This window comes from Strix aluco, chromosome 11 (assembly GCF_031877795.1).
Source record: "Strix aluco isolate bStrAlu1 chromosome 11, bStrAlu1.hap1, whole genome shotgun sequence".
NCBI classification, from domain to species: Eukaryota; Metazoa; Chordata; class Aves; order Strigiformes; family Strigidae; genus Strix; species Strix aluco.
In genome coordinates, this window is record NC_133941.1 from 13,018,757 (window position 1) to 13,034,996 (window position 16,240).

Here is a 16,240-nt window from a genome sequence, read left to right on the forward strand (position 1 = left end):
AAACTAATTACAAGACATTAATAGCTAAGCCCTAAGAGCTAAGTCATGCAAATATTGCTATCTGTAAAGTTGAATATACAAAAACTGTTTGAACTGCTGACTTAGTAACTGGAGTCTAAAAGCAATCTGTAAGGTGGCAATAAATCTGAGCACATTCCTCCGCAATCGTTTTCTAATGTGTCTGTGAAATTAATGGCACAGTTGTTATGAAAATTGTATTGGGGAACATGGCTATTTTTTTCCCCGAGTAGGTTAATTATCACTAATGTAATTATTTTTGTACTGATTTTTATTTTAATCAAACATTGCATGAAACAATTTAGATCAGAACAACTAGCTTATTACAGAAATGTTTGTGGTGGTGAGAAAGGAAGCAGCGATGTTTAAATTATACACATATATTGAGTTACTTTATTCATTAAAATGAACAATTATGTTAGGCCTTATGAGACAGACTAAGCATTTCTTGTTAATGTTTGTTCTGTAGTGAACATAATGAGAATTTATATTGGAAGTGGAACCCATCCCTCTAGCTCGAGGCATTTATGAACCGGGTGATATGTAGGAGTTGGGAGAGCTTGGGGAAAAAAACGAAAGTTAACCCCTAACCAAGACAGATGCTGCATTGCCCTGCGGTTGTGGGGAAGGCACTGGATCTGGGAGGGGGCTTTTTTTTTTTTTTTTTGTGGTCTTGTTTGTTTGCTTTTGGGTTTTGTTTTTTTTCCCCTCTGAACTATGGTGGCAGGGCAAGACACAGTGCCCTGCTGTAACATAGCAGCTCTACTGGATCCAAGTACAATGAAGCATGGCCAATTTTGAAGTTCTTTTTTCATCAGTTGTTTTGAATGTCCTGCAATGAACCAGTTGTGGGGTGGGGGATTCCCATTTATCAGATCAAATCATCAGTGGGATGAACTATAATAGCATCAGTTTGCACATTAGACTGTTGAAGATGTGCCGGTTAACAAGATGGTAAGTGGATGGGTAGATATGTGCTTTTTGATGACATGCAACACATGTGTCTGCAGCATCGAGTGCAGTCTAGGTTTCTCATCCTTCCCAAATCTAGCAGAATTGTAGGGGAGGAGCCCATCGTGCCCCTCAGTACTGACTTGGTCAAGTGCTAAGTTCAAGATGCAAAATTGTTGGATAGCTGTGGGTACATCTGGCTACATCTGTAAGCAGTGTTGGTTTGGGAAAAATAAGTTCCCTAATACTCTCTGTGCTATTTCTATATATGACTGCAATGGAAGGTTCTACATAAAAAAGTGAATTTTTTATTAATTGCAAGAATACTTTCTCATGATTTATGAAATTGTTTACTTACTGCTTTCTAGATTATGATTAGCATTTTCAGATAATCACTTTTTGATTATGGGATAAGAGTTTGTTATGTTTGCTTATAGAAATGTAGGATTTGTAAGTGTATAGCACTCCTCCATGGATCTCAGAAATTTTTTATAGGTCTGTGTTATAAATATAATTAACAGTACCTCCAGCTTAGAGGTGGGGAAATGGAAGAAAAAAATACATGAAGTGCCTTGGCCAAGTTGATCAAACTGGCCTGGAGGCAGGGTCAGCAAAAAAGCATAAACCTCCTGAGTGCTGGATCTGCCATTTCTCTAGTTAATCTTGTCATCTATGTTTTTAATAGATATGGTTTAGTTTTGAATCCTGGCAGGTAAGGTTCGTTGCATATTCAAACAACGGTCTTGGAAATCATTATCCTCAAAGCCATTTTGCTTCTGTCGCATCTCTCCTTTAAAAATAGGAAGTAATGTGCAAGAAGTTTAGACTTGTCGTGGCAGCCTGTAGCTCTGTTTTCTGTAGTTTGCATCCCCGAACGCTGCTCGGAAGTTCCCGCTGCCAGTTTGCCATCAGTGAGAGCTCAGGCAGGAGGCAGCAGGGGGCTGCACCATGGTCACATCCCACAGACACGTTAAGAAAGAAGCGACCAAACCAGCCCTGCGGTTCCTGCTCCTGAATGAAATGCTCTGCTATTCTGTTTTTGTTGAAGGCCCTCTTACTGTAGTTGTGGACAAAAGTTATCCTTGCTGTTTTATCGGGACTTTATGATCCCAATCCTGAAACTGAACTTAGCAAAATCTTTAAGTAAGTGGTTTCCAGTTCATAGCGACTAAAAATACTGGGAAAAAGTAATTGAATAGAAGCAGGTTTAGATTTAACTAAATGCAAGTAATGTCTGAATATAGCAATTACTCAATTACTTACCACAATAGAAGTCTTGTTTAGATCCAGGTTTTCAAAAGCTAAATTATTTCAAGGAAACTACAGTAAAAGCTGGAAGAAGAGAGGGGGGAAAAGGGGATGGGAAAAAAGTGCATCTGGCACAATTATTCAATCCTAAAGCAGCCAAATACACGGATGAACATTTTACTGCTTTTGTTTGTATTTCTGAAGGAGTTAAGAAACAATAATTTATTTCAAAGACGAAATTTTTTTCAAAAATATTCTTTTCCGCATGGGGAAAGTGTTTCTCGTTTGACTCAGATTCTCATCTCCCAATGCCAGGCTCCAGTGCCAGGTGGTTTACCTGACAGGCAGTTTTCATCATTAATTTTCTTGCCAGAAGCAGCAGAGCGCTGCAAATCTTTCTAAGGCCAGTGATACACAGTTATCATGGTGTCATCCCAGGAGACCAGAAAAAGGACTTTCCATAATTTTCTCTGATCTTCTATTTATCTCTTTAGAAACAGTATCTGCACAGAATAAAGTACCTTTAGGCTTTCCCAACTGCCCAGCAATGCCATGGAATACATTTGAGAATATGGAAATTTATCCTTTGTAGTCATAAGGGGAAGGTGGAGATATGATAACACATTAATAATTCTGTGGTTCTGTGAGATATTAGCATTCAGAAAATTGGTGAAAATCCTTTCATCACTGCAGACTGGGTCAAAATCCATGCAGTTAGGATGTCTTTCCCATTTCATATCAACACATGCTGTAAAAAGGGTGTCAAGTAACTTCTATGTTTAATAGTTGTGATAGGAAATGGAGGCTCCAGACTGGATCGATGTGTCTCACTTTCTAGCCGTGCAACCCAGGTAAGTTATGGTTACCCTGTCTCAGTCTACCTTTTAAAAGGGCAAGATACAAATCAGTGATTCAGCAGAGTAAAATAAGAGGCAAACTGTCAGTCAGCTGGTTTCTTAAGGAAATGTCATGAAATTTTTCACACCTGCTTTAATGGGTCAGAAATCTTGGTCCTGGTTCTCTTTACTCACCGTCTCCTTGGTTCTGCTCCTGGCTAACATCATTTGTCACGCCTCCGCAACAAGTGAGTTACATGGACACTTCCCACCTTACTCCAGCTCCCTTGTGAGGGATGTGTACAACCTGGGAACTCAATTCCAGGTTTGTAAAGGACTTGCTAGTCTTTACTAGTTGGAGCAGTGACAGAGTTGGGCATAGAAATTAATTTCCTCACTCCTTGTAAGAGCCTCCAGTAAGACCGAACTACCATCTACCAGTGCAATTAAATGGGTCTTTGTATTCTCCTTTATCATCAGTGCTCCTTTGGCTTCTGTAAGGCTACATACCTTCAGCTCAGCACCATATGAAAGAAGAGCTCATGGATCTTCTTTTATTTTTTTATTTTCAGAATAAATTGTGAATATTGAATGTTAATGAAGTTTCTCAAGCAGTGGCAGACCTCTAGAATATCTGTTACTGAGGGATTATTTTTACAACATTCACAGCAGAGACTCATGGTAGTATAGTATTTGAGCAGTGTGTGACTTCAGGTTTGGGTTTTTTTTTTTTTTTTCAAATATATGAAATGAAGATGATACAGGATCTATTTTGAATTAAATTAGAAAAGTGCAATTTAATCCTTCAATTTAAGACTTGCAAACCCCAGTCTGCTTGTATACATTAATAGTCAAGACAGCTGATTCAAGAAACTCACTTTGAATTTTTTATTTGTAGGGAAAATAGCAGAGATTGTAAGCATTTAAGTAACCTAAAAAAAGCTGAAATTTTGTTTTTAGTAACACTTATTCACATCTATCCCAGGAGATCAGGATTTATATTTGGAAAAGCCATACGTACAAACACGCAGAGCAGATATGGGAGCCACTGAAATTTTGCTGGGCAGCTGAGTTGGTAACTGGTGCAGTGAATTGGCACTGGGAATGTCAGGACCTTCCCAGTGGTTCCAGTCTGGGCTATTTCAGGCAGCTCCAAAGCTAAACCTCCCTTGTTCTTGAAACCTGGTTAGTGGCTTTAGTCTGGAATATTTTGAAATGATTTGTGAGTCTAATTTGCTGCAGTACTTGGGAGCTTTTGTGCGTGTATTTTGGAGTTTAGGGTTATTAACACTGCAAAACAAGTGAGGCTTTCCATTTATTTAATATAATCATTTATAATTTGCATTCCCAGAAGCACGTATGGTATTTCAAAGCGGAATGTGACTTTGAAATGAAATACTATCTGATTATTGCATTTTTCATTGATGACTGTTTTCTTTGTCCTTCATATTTCTTACATGGCTCATACTGCAGATCTTGCCACGTGCTCACTGATTCCATGCCCTATATAAGACACATTTCCACCTCATTTTAAATGTTAACCTGGTCAGTAATAGTTCCAAGAAGGAAGATCTCTTATTCTGGTCTCGATAAGAAGCCCCGAGCTCTAGATGCATGGAAAGCAGTTTTGTGAATGTAACTCCTGCCTTCCCTCAGACCATTGCAGTGTTCTTACTAATTTTCATGAAACAAGAGGTTTACACTCTACTGTTTTATCTGATGTTGTGTGTTATTTCACCAGAATTAACTACTAATAAAAATGAAAAATGAAGGCAATAAATACAGTCATGCATTAGAGTCTCATGCAAAGACACTAGCATGTATGATTCCTGGTGCTTTTCCAGGAGTCTACCACATATAAAGTTTATCCATTTAGTTTTTCCTGGTGCAGGTTCCCCATTGGTGCTCCCCCCTTCTGTTCCCACCCTGGTTGTCTGACAGTAACGTCTAAATAACCAGCCTCTTTTTATTTCACATGTCTTGTAGATTGATGAAATGCAGTGGGGCAAAGGAGTGCGTGAAGTCCCGTCCTCAGTCTGCAGCCTGCCTTGCAAGCCGGGTGAGAGGAAGAAGATGGTGAAGGGGATGCCATGCTGCTGGCACTGCGAGCTCTGCGACGGCTACCAGTACCAGGCTGATGAGGTGACTTGCCTGCTCTGCTCCTACAACGAGCGGCCCAACGAGAACCGAACGGGCTGCCGTTCGATACCCATCGTCAAACTGGAGTGGCACTCACCCTGGGCTGTGATACCCGTCTTCTTGGCTATGCTGGGAATTATTGCCACCATTTTTGTCATGGCAACGTTCATCAGATATAACGACACTCCCATTGTCCGGGCTTCTGGGAGGGAACTCAGCTACGTCCTGTTAACAGGGATATTTCTGTGCTACATAATCACGTTTCTGATGATCGCCAAACCAAACGTTGCAGTGTGCTCCTTCCGGCGTATCTTCTTGGGCCTCGGGATGTGCATCAGCTATGCAGCCCTGTTAACTAAAACAAACCGCATCTACCGCATATTTGAACAGGGCAAAAAGTCAGTGACTGCACCCAGGCTTATAAGCCCCACATCGCAGCTGGCGATCACGTCGAGTTTGATATCTGTTCAGCTTTTAGGTGTCTTTATTTGGTTTGCAGTTGACCCACCCAACATAATCATAGATTACGATGAGCAGAAAACTATGAACCCTGATCAAGCCAGAGGCGTTCTCAAATGTGACATTACGGATCTACAAATCATTTGTTCCTTGGGTTATAGCATTCTTCTGATGGTTACGTGTACTGTGTATGCCATCAAGACTCGGGGTGTCCCAGAGAATTTTAATGAAGCTAAACCCATTGGATTCACTATGTACACTACCTGTATAGTATGGCTTGCCTTCATTCCAATATTTTTTGGCACTGCCCAGTCAGCCGAAAAGGTAGGTGGGAATGAACAAACATGCATCTGATGTATCAGGATTCATTGCAGTTGTAAACTACGTACTGATGTTCAGCTTTACATAGATTTCAAAATGAGCTATCCAGTTAGCTCATTACTGAGACATGTGCAATACATAGTACTATTTTCCTTCCCCATTTAGCTAGTGGGCTATTCATTTGATAAACTGGCAAATGATCAATAGCAATCATATTAGCCATTAGTTTTATTGTTGCATCCATTTCGATTGTATCTTTTCAGTAGGGTAAGTGGGAATTAGCTGTCATATTGTCCAGAAAGAGGCATCTCTCAACTAAATCATTTTGAATACAAGATGTAAGCAAAAAAACCTGTCAAAAATAGTCAGCTAGACTCCTGTGCTTCTGGAGTTCAGCACTGAGGGCAGTGCTCTGCTTCACAAATAGCAGCCTCAGGACACATTTACACTACAAGGTAAATTGTCCTGAGCTCCAGCTGCTGAGACTGGACTGACACTGCATTCTGCATGGATTATTTTTAAACTAGCCGAGGTCGACTTACCCTATAGCTCATGGCTATAGCCAGAGTTCTGGAGTGAATGCCAGGTTGCTTCTCTTCATAAGTGAGGTCCATGTAAGCCCATGGAGTTTGTTCACCAAAAGCCAGTCCCAAATGTTACACTTATGTGACTTAAGAAAAAGCATCCAAACATCAGGATCTAATTAATCCATTAGTTGGATTGTTAGAAAAATGAATTATTGCAAAGTGCCATCAGACTCAATTAAAAGATTCCCATTGGCTTTGAGAGGCTTCAGATGCTGCAGAGGACCGTGCGGTGTGTCTGTCGCAGGGCTCAAGTGCACATCACCTCCATCCCATACTCGCAGCTGCTCACGCACCAGCAGCTTGGGGAAATACGCCCAGGTAATCAGAGCAGGCTTCTGTGGGAAGAGATGCAGAACTTGGTCAGCTTTGCGCTTTGCTGCCAACAGAAATCAGGTTTAAAGTGCTCTTTGTAAATATGTCAAATCAGCTCTGCTGGGACCAGCAGTTAGCTGGGATCCCAACCCAGCGTGTTGCAGCTGACGCTGTGATGGTTTAGGTACAAGCGGGAGCAGCCTCTCCTTTGACTCACACAAAAGAGCAAGGAGAAAGTCACTTCCTTCTTCTCATTGTATTTATTGGTGGGGATTTATTGGAGAAAGCAGGCTATAATAAACAGCCAGAGGACAATACAATTCCTTGTCCAAAACGTTGTTGGAAGGTCTATTACCAAGAAAAAACCTTTGCAGATTTGCACTTAAAGTATTTTAAAAGGGAGAGAGAGCCTTGGTTGTTCTGTGTGTTTTGAGTAAAAAGTATTCAAGAGTTGAAAAACTGATCTACTGTTACAACGCGTAGGGCTGAATCAAGCTGTGAGTGACTGAGCATTGCAATGCCAACTACCTCCTGAGTCTCAGGCCCCTTTGGCACATTCCTGCTGCTGCCCAAGTGGCTCCAGGTTGTGCTCAGTGACAGAGATCTGGTTTTACTTCTCTCTGAAACTTGTTTGGAGATTGCCAAACCACTCTGAAATTACAGCTAATACCTGCAAGCCTAGTGTTTAGGGAGAAATTAGAATATTAGGCTGTCCTGAGCTGCTGTCAGACTGTTTTACCTCCCCAGCCCTGACCCCATCTACTTCCCCAGCCTGGAGGAAACCACAGCTGTGTCTCCTTACCTGCAGTATACTCCAGCTGAATCCAGGCATCACTGACCTCACCTCAAATGCTCTCCCACAGATACTGCATGGATTTAGTAGCGTACTGTCAGTTATCCCAACTTACTGAAGCCAACCCTCCCTGTGCAGGAAAGACCTTTGGCTTCTTGCTCCTTTTTTTTGCCTTTATCTTCATTTAACATTTATTGTTTCACAGAATCATCAAGGTTGGAAAAGACCTTGAAGATCATCTAGTCCAACCATTAACCTAACACTGACAGTTCCCAACTACACCAGATCCCTCAGCGCTGTGTCAACGCGATACAAGACAAGACACAACTTAACACAAGACTTGGGCAAGCTCCCTGCTGTGGATAAAATTATTGCATCTTTTAAATGGGTGACCAAATTTCAGATCCCAGCTAACATATCTCATTTTGCGCCAGGGATATAATTTCCAAATTTGCAGTTGTTAAACTTAAGGGTTATTGAAATAAAATTGCAGGAAGACAGCGGTATCACTCAGGCAGGTCGATGCTTTGGCTACAAGTCTCTTCCATAGGAAGGTGCCTGCACCAGAGCTTTGTTCTTTGCAATTCAGAAGGTTGGTTGTCCAGAGATTTGCGTTGTTTTGGCCTCAGTTTGCCAGTGGAAGAGGGGATCATGCAGGAGGAAGCAGAGACTGTTTTCAAGTATCATCTCACCTCTGCCATGGGCTTTACAGGCAGCCATTGCATCTCTAAAGGGAATTAAGGAGGTCTGCAAGTCTTACAAATGCTTCAGAAACCTCTGCTCTCCCTTTTGAGGGAGAGATAAGAAACAGTGTAAGCGGCTTTAAACACAGTTGGGCCCATTGGTAACTTTGGTGTGATGCAGGGAGTACAGTGCAGCTTTTGTGCTCCCTGCCTGGGAATGCTTTCGGTCTGCAGGTGACCAGGATGAAGTGCTTTAAACGGTTGTCTGCAAAGATTTAACCAATGATAGAAAGACCTGAAAAATTTCAAAGGCTGCTGACAGCTTTCAAAATCATTTACTGGCAAAAGCTTTAGGTTTCCATGTAGTCATAGAGCTGCATTACCCTGTACTTCTTTGAAAGCATAAGATTCTTGTACAAATTCATGTAGGACAGCAAAAGAGATGATGATTAGCTCAATTTCACGCTGAGCACAGGAGATGGTACTGGGCAAAGGAGATGGCCCTTAGCTTGGCTGTGCTCCCGCCCGGGGAAGGCCCCACACCGTGACGCAGAGCCGGTGGCACTGGCTGCTTCTGCTTGGTGCAGCCCTGGTGAGGGGACGTTGTGGACAGGGGTCTTCAGTATCTGCTGGCCGTCACAGCCCAAGCTCCTCACCTGCTGCTGGGGCTTCTTGCAGTTCCTTGGATGGAAAGCTGTTAGGTTTTGTCCAACAAACCACCCAGTGTGGTCATACCTGTGCAATGGGCACACGTGCAATGTGCATGAATGTGTTTACATGCCGTCCCTAGAGAGGGGCTGCCCAGCTCCCCCAGCCCACGGCGTTGGCAGACGTTGGCTGTAGCACGTTGGAGCCCTGTGCTGTGCCAAATCCAAGGGCTATACCTGTGGCCTGGCTGCTGGGGTTTTTCTCCCTACACAGAGATCGAGCTGCTGTTGCTTGGCTGCTTTGCTTTCTTTTCTGTCTCTTTTTTTTTTGAGTGGGGGTGGGGGGATTGTACTTTTTGGTGATTGCTAGTGATTTCCTGTCAGATATTTTCTCTGGAAAATACTGTGCTTAAGCTTAGCCACACAGGTCTTTGCTGAAATGGAAATTGCACCTGCTGAAAATCTCATGCAATGCAATCTTTTAAACTGAAAAATGGTGTTATATACAATGTTGTGATTTCCATCATATGGATATATTTTATTTTATCAATAAATACAAGCATAATGTTGTTTGGTGGAAAGCATATTGAAAATACCTGCCTTGTTCAGTGTAGAAAATAACAACAACAACAGCAAAAAAAGAACTAGAAGTATGCTGCAAGTAATTCATAAAAGGCAAATAATTCAAGCAATAGCAATTGCAGCAGACTGGAGCGAGGCGGTGTGGTTTGAGGAAGGCCAGATATCAGAGTTTGTGCTACAGGATGGAGATAAAACATCAGGTGTATGGGAGGTAGCACATGGAAAAAGCGGATTCCTGACCTTTTCACAGCTTGCATTTACTCAGCCAGTTTCTTTGTCTGCTATCTAAAAATTCAGAAAACACATGGGCAGTTATAATTTATAGGCTTAATTTGGTAATGCAGCATGTCGTTTCCTGGTGGATGTGGAATATCGTTGTCCTTAGCACATTTTACCTTTCTTTGAGTTTTTTTGGCTTTGATGCAATGGTCACATAGCAGTTGCTCCATACCTGGGAGTCACTGCTGTTGTCTTGATTTTGGAGGTTCTGTTTTGGGGTGGGGATTTTTGTGTTTTTCTATAGCCATTAGTATATATTCTAAAATGCTGATGTAACCTTTGAGGACCAAGACACAGTACTGAGGGCTGGAATTGTGCCATGTCTTTTGATGAGAAAGAGCCTTTAGTATGTATTTGGTAGAAAGCTACTAAATACAGAGAGGAGTCCCCACAGAGAAGAGGGAGTCACTTACTGTTCAACTCTGAGCAGCTCCTAATGATCAAAACCATCATCAGCTGAAGGGTCAGTGGGTTTCTGGGGCTGAGGACAGGATGATATCCATCCCCACCAGCTGCCCAGCTCCTGCCTTGGGGATGCTCAGCTTGTTAACCTGAATATTTGGAGAGGACTGTAGGGATGAAACACTGCTTTTACACTCCTGGTGTAATAGTTTTTGACAACAAATCTATTTTAAATTCTCTGCAGATATGTGGGTATCTTATCAGAAACAAAGTGGCCTCAAAGAGCTGTTAAACCAATTATAGGAGTCATAGCTTCACGGCAGAGTCAATATGAAGTGGCACTTGAAAAGAGCACAGATTGCTCTGTAAGGTCAGGCGAGGCACGGCTAAATCAATAAGCCAAATTGAGTCAAAATTTTAGAGTACCAAAGTGAAAGGATGGGAAGGGATGTGGATGGCGTGGGGACCCTCACACCCTGCCCCACGCAGCCCTGCACTGGAGAGTAATTAGTCCCTGCAGCCCCTTGGCTGGTTGTTCATCTGCTTTTCCTTTGATTATCCATTTCTGATTTTAACCCATTTCCAGAGGCAGGACACTGCAGTAGGGGATCACCGGGGCTGGTCAGGGCCAGCAGTTTGGGGCCAAGTCCTCGTGCCCCATCCCTGCGTGCGGGGATGCCATGTTTGCTTCTGCCCCGGGAGGACTCTTCCCTTGGCATCACACTCCTGCTTGAGCATTGGGAGATGTATCTGAGATTAACCTGGTTTCACAGAGTCACATGTTTTTATTTCTTGGATTATTTTTATTGTTTTCCTTTTACAGATACTGTAAAGCACAACAGCATGGCAGAGCATGGAATATGCTCTAACATGTCTTGGAAACAGCACTTCATAGATAGCAGTAATAGTTTGCTTTGTTATTATTAGTCTCTCTCATAATGTAAATATTTTTAAAACTTACACCATTGCTGATTTCCAGAGGCAATACTTTCATGGTAAAAGCAAAGTGAAGGGGAAAAAGCATCTGCAGTTAAGTCAATGTGATATGTAGAATTCTTAAAATACTGGTTTACTTTTCCAGCATGTAGAAGTCAATTTATTGTTAGAGAAAACAATACTTTTCAATACTTCTTATTACCATTTTTTGGCCTTTGTCGTGTAGCATAGTTGTATTTATAATTAAGTGAACATTAAAAGACAGACGGATAGCAGTATGCTTTCCAGACCCGTGCATGGCACCCTCAGTCAGTGCCTTCAGCAGCAACACAGACAGAAACTCGCCTTCACCGTCCTCTGACGGCGCCAACACGCGGCAGCTCTGTCTGTTAGGCTGTCTGTCCATAAGGCTGTCTGTCCAACAGTCTGGCCCTGGCCCTGGGGTCCCTGCTCACCAGCGCTTGGTGGCAAAGACTTGCAGCAGAGCCTCCTCGCAGTCTGGTGGCAAAGCCTAAAGAAACGGTAGCCATCCCAGAGGGGCTTCATCCCTCTCCTTCTCCTTGTCTGCAGGAGACTCTCCTAGAAAGGTAGTGAAGATAAAAAGCACATCCTGAATTTAAAGTGAGCTTTTGGAAATAATCTCTTCTTTTAAAAAAAATTTACACAGGAAGGATGCGATAGGAGACCATGGAAACATTGAATTCGGGTATATTGGTGGTGGTGTACGGAGATTAATAGGACAGGAGGAATTGCCTGTTGGTTTGTGTTAAATAAGCCTCGGTTAGGGTGGGGTTTTTTCTTGCCACTGTGTTCTCCCTTTCCTCTAACAATGTTTAGCTCTCATTATGAAGGACTATGAGATCACAAGCTATTTTATTCTCCTATGGTTATTTAGTATTACCATATATATATGCTGTTGCTCAAATTAAATTTCCTGAATCCCTAGAATGTAATACTGAAAAATTAGATCACTTCAATGGCAAACCTGAACATCAATCTGCTTTATGTAAGCAGGCATGCCCGAATCCACTTGGGTGCTTCACTTGCCCAAACCCTAACACTGCTTTGTGTTACTCTACGAGTATGTTTGGTGTTTTACTCAGACTGATGGCATTGCTGATCGGAGCGTACAGATGTACGGCTTCCTGGGCGCGTGCCCTTCAGATTTTGGAGGAGGAGTGCAATTTGGAAACTTGCCAGAGCTATAACTGTTAGACTGAAAGAAACCCTTGTCTCCACAGGTTTGAAGTCCGTATCTGTTCTCTTTAACTATGTACAGATGTAGTTGTGTATGTTGAATATTCCCCTAAGACCTTATTTTCTCAAATTATGTCATTGAACTAATATAGAGTGATATGTCATCGTTATATTTTTATATTTCACAGAGATTTTACTGCCTCGTAGCTGTGATTACTTTTATTTAGTAATTGCTAAGATTAAAATAATACATTTCTGGATATGTCTACAAGCTAGTAATAACTGTCAACATGCTCCTGAATATATTCTCCAAATGGGATTTTTTCTTGAATTATTTTCAGGACTTTTTTTCAAGTTATAATCACGACTCTGAGTGAGTGATGCTGGTTTCTCAGCCAGTGTGGTCTTCCTGGTTGGGAGCTGTATTCATCCTGGATGAAGAGAAATAAGAAAAAGTTGACCATACAGTCATCCTCTTTCATCAACTTTTTGCATAGAGATTGCATGCACCTTTGGTTGTAGGGGTTTTTTTTATTGTAATACAACCTCTGTGAAATTTGAAGTTCTTAATCTCATTTACTCTGCCACCTTCCTTCTCGTTTCCCTTTTTTTTTTAACACCCTTTTTATTCAAAACAATAAACAGGGTAAGTCAGGTATAGTTGGCAGCAACATTTTTACTTATTTTGTTGAATGTTACATAAATACTATAATTTGAAGGCACATGCAAAGTGAATTCTTATTCAGATTAAATAATGTCACATTAAGACGGTAGCACTTCAGTATATGTTCTATTTTTTGGTGAAACTAAGTTACCCTTCAATTCTCTGTAACACAAATACCGATTAACCAGGTAGGACACTCATTTATTTTCTCCCCTGGGAAGGCTTGAGATGACAGTTGCTATAGCAACTCTACATATGTGGATTTTGGAGTTATGAGGATTTGAATGCAACGTTTGCTGGAGTTTTATACTGTTGGATAGTGAAGAAAATCAGGCTTTGAGGCTCACAGGGAATGTGACTTTGAATCTACCATAATTTGGGCCTCATACAAGGACAGTTGTGAATTGTAGCTTTCATTTAAAGAAGCATTCTAGTAATAGTACCTGCATAAAACTCATTAACCACAAATATTCTTGCATTGATATGCTTTCAGTTCGCCCATCACTTCATTATCTTAGGGAGCTGCATGTTCAGATGCTGAAGTTCTTAATTTTATCCAGCCTCAATGTTGTCTCCCTGAGAAAACCATGGAATGTAAGGATCTGACATTAGAGTTGTCCTGTAACAAGCCTGAACTGAAAAGCAGCTTCACTTAACTTCAGTTAAGGCCTCCAGGCTGGAGCTGTAAGGTCTGGAGATCCTCCAAGAACAGAGTATACAATAAAGTCCACTTTTGTGGAGTATTGTGCTATTTGCAGTGAGTACATAGCATTTCATTTTAAATGAGGGGAAAACTAAGTGTTCTTTGAAATCTAGAAATGAAACAGTGGATTTTTTTTTTTGTTATAACCTTTATTACAAAAATGATCCTGGTGGCCTATATTTTTATCAGGAAATGTAAGAGCACTACTGTAAAAGTATATAAAAAAATCTTGTGAATACCTTTAAGTGTCTATAGAGTTTCACAGTTTCTGTAGAACTAATCAAAAATCTTAAACATGTCACTTCTTGGTGAAGTTTTCAATAAGATATATTTTATTACCTTCTGCACTCATTTTGTCTTCCAATTGCAAAGGAATGCTCTCACTAGTCAAAAAATAGCGCAAAAGGCTTGTAACATGTCACTGCTACTAATGATTTAACCCTAAAATAGAAAGTCACTATTTATATACATATCACTGAAGCAGTATGTGCCGTAGGAATTTTGAGTTCTGGAGTTGTTCTTTTGCCACAAGCTTGTTTCTCTTGCCCTGGTGCTTCGGTGGGAGGTTTCTTCCCTAAACAAGCAGCCACTCAGACCCACCGCTTACTGAATCTAGCTGACTTCTGGCCTTTAGCAGCTGTTTTTAAGAACTCCTACGGGAGAGTACAGCTCAGGACAAATATAATATTACTGACTGGATTACTTCACACTAATCGCCTCAGGGAATAGATGGCCTCATCAGGAATACCTGTCCCTTCTCCCTCTGATTAGTGGGCAGCTGTAAAAATATTGGGGGGGCGGGGGGGGGAAGAAAAGAAAAAAAAAAAGACAGAAGTGAAGCGAAATTATAGTGGCCTAAACTTGGACACCTGGGATTTCTGGATATACCATAGCCTGACACTTCAGCGTAGCAGAGAGATGTGTGGTTATTTGTCACTTCTATTTGACATGATGGGAAATGGCTTAGGGCTCACAAAGAGAAAGCCAAATTAAAGCTTAGATAGAAAAAGTTGTTAGATTGGTTGATGCCAAAAAGGATGGGAGATTGATACTGCCGGTGCCCTGCTCTCCCCTCTGTGGTCGAGGCTGGGGGATGATTGAGTGTTCGCTCCTTGGGTTGGTGATCCAGAGGCTGCTGTGACATGATGTTGTACCTGCTCCCGTGGAGGACAAGCGTGACTCTCATTAGCAGGAGATGGATCGGGTGAAGGCTGTTCGGCTCTGAGATTCATGAGGAGATGCGTGGTGGAAGATAGATTTACTGCTTGATGGTGGTTGTATTTCTAAGAAAACTTGAAGCTGTTTTACTTTGTGGCAATGCAGGATGTGCCTGAGGCAATATCTCTAGAAAAGACAGGCCGTTTTATAATTTCATTGCCTTGTCTCAAGCTTTAAATGTACCTTCCTGCCTGCCACGGGAGAGTTGTGCACAGAAAGTGAAGAGCGTGGGTTTGTCCTTCTGCACAGCTCCCCGTGCCCAGATGGGTTGGCCTGTCCTGCAGTGCAGGAGAAGGTGCTGGTCCCTGCAGGGCCAGCTGTCTGTGTGGGTGTGCTGAGAGGGTACTGGGCTCTGTTGGGGTCAGGATGTGGGGGGCAGATGGGGGACCCCAATTCCTCAGCTGTGCAAACTCCCAAGTGCCCTCCTGCAAAACGGTCAGCAGCTCTGTGTTGCACCCGGCACAATCCTCCACTATGACTGTGACCTGTCTTCCACTAGGCTTTCTCTAGCAATTAGAGGTGGATGTAAAACTGTCTCCTTCGTGCCTGTGGTGCAGGTTTCTCCTGGGCAGTGGGCTAGAGGTGCTGCGTGTGGGGCTTGCGGCGAGCACGTGGCTTGCTGCTGTCGTGGGGTTCCCGCGTCCCTCAGGGCCGGGAGCACGCAGAGCTGCTCTGCTGCAAGCTCAGCCGGGGAAACGATGCCCCTTTCTGCTCAGAGTATGCAAGCAATGCCGTGAGGCGTTGCACGAGCAAAGCTGCGTAGCTGGGGTCTTTGCAGAAAGCAACGTAAAAAAGAGGAGCGATTGTGTAAGAAACGGAACCTGGCTCTGGGACACCCAAACGTGATCTCATTTCCCTGGATGGAGCTGCATTTTTATACACTGGATTTGACACTCGCTATAGCAAAAGCACTTTGAGTCACTTTTGAAAAGCATTAAATATTTCCTGAAATTTTGCTACTCTCTGAAGCGAGACTAAAATGGTATATTAGTATGTGTTGCCATGAAATTTGTTGTAATTGCATTTCTACACTAGGTAGAAAACAACGAGTGGTAGGAAAATGTCTCTGTGTATTTAAAAGTGTTTTAAAAGCTTTGATTTTCACTTATTTCTGGAACTATATAATCAATCTGGATTTTTATCCACCACTAATTTGTATAAGATTCAACCAGGAGTGTTTCAGAAATGAATACAATAATAACAGTAATAGTTCCTTGCATACAGAAGAAAGCTAAAGCATTTTACAGATGGATTTAGAAACTACA

The 16,240-nt window shown here is 42.0% G+C and overlaps 1 protein-coding gene across 3 annotated transcripts in view; it reads left to right on the top strand.

Moving 5' to 3' along the window:
- Positions 1-16,240, top strand: part of GRM7 (glutamate metabotropic receptor 7) — a 309,081-nt gene that overhangs the window by 233,682 nt on the left and 59,159 nt on the right. For all 3 annotated transcript variants that reach the window (XM_074836095.1, XM_074836097.1, XM_074836096.1), the window contains exon 8: positions 5,040-5,975. In XM_074836095.1, the coding sequence (XP_074692196.1) occupies positions 5,040-5,975 (936 nt within the window). The remainder of the gene's footprint in view (positions 1-5,039; positions 5,976-16,240) is intronic.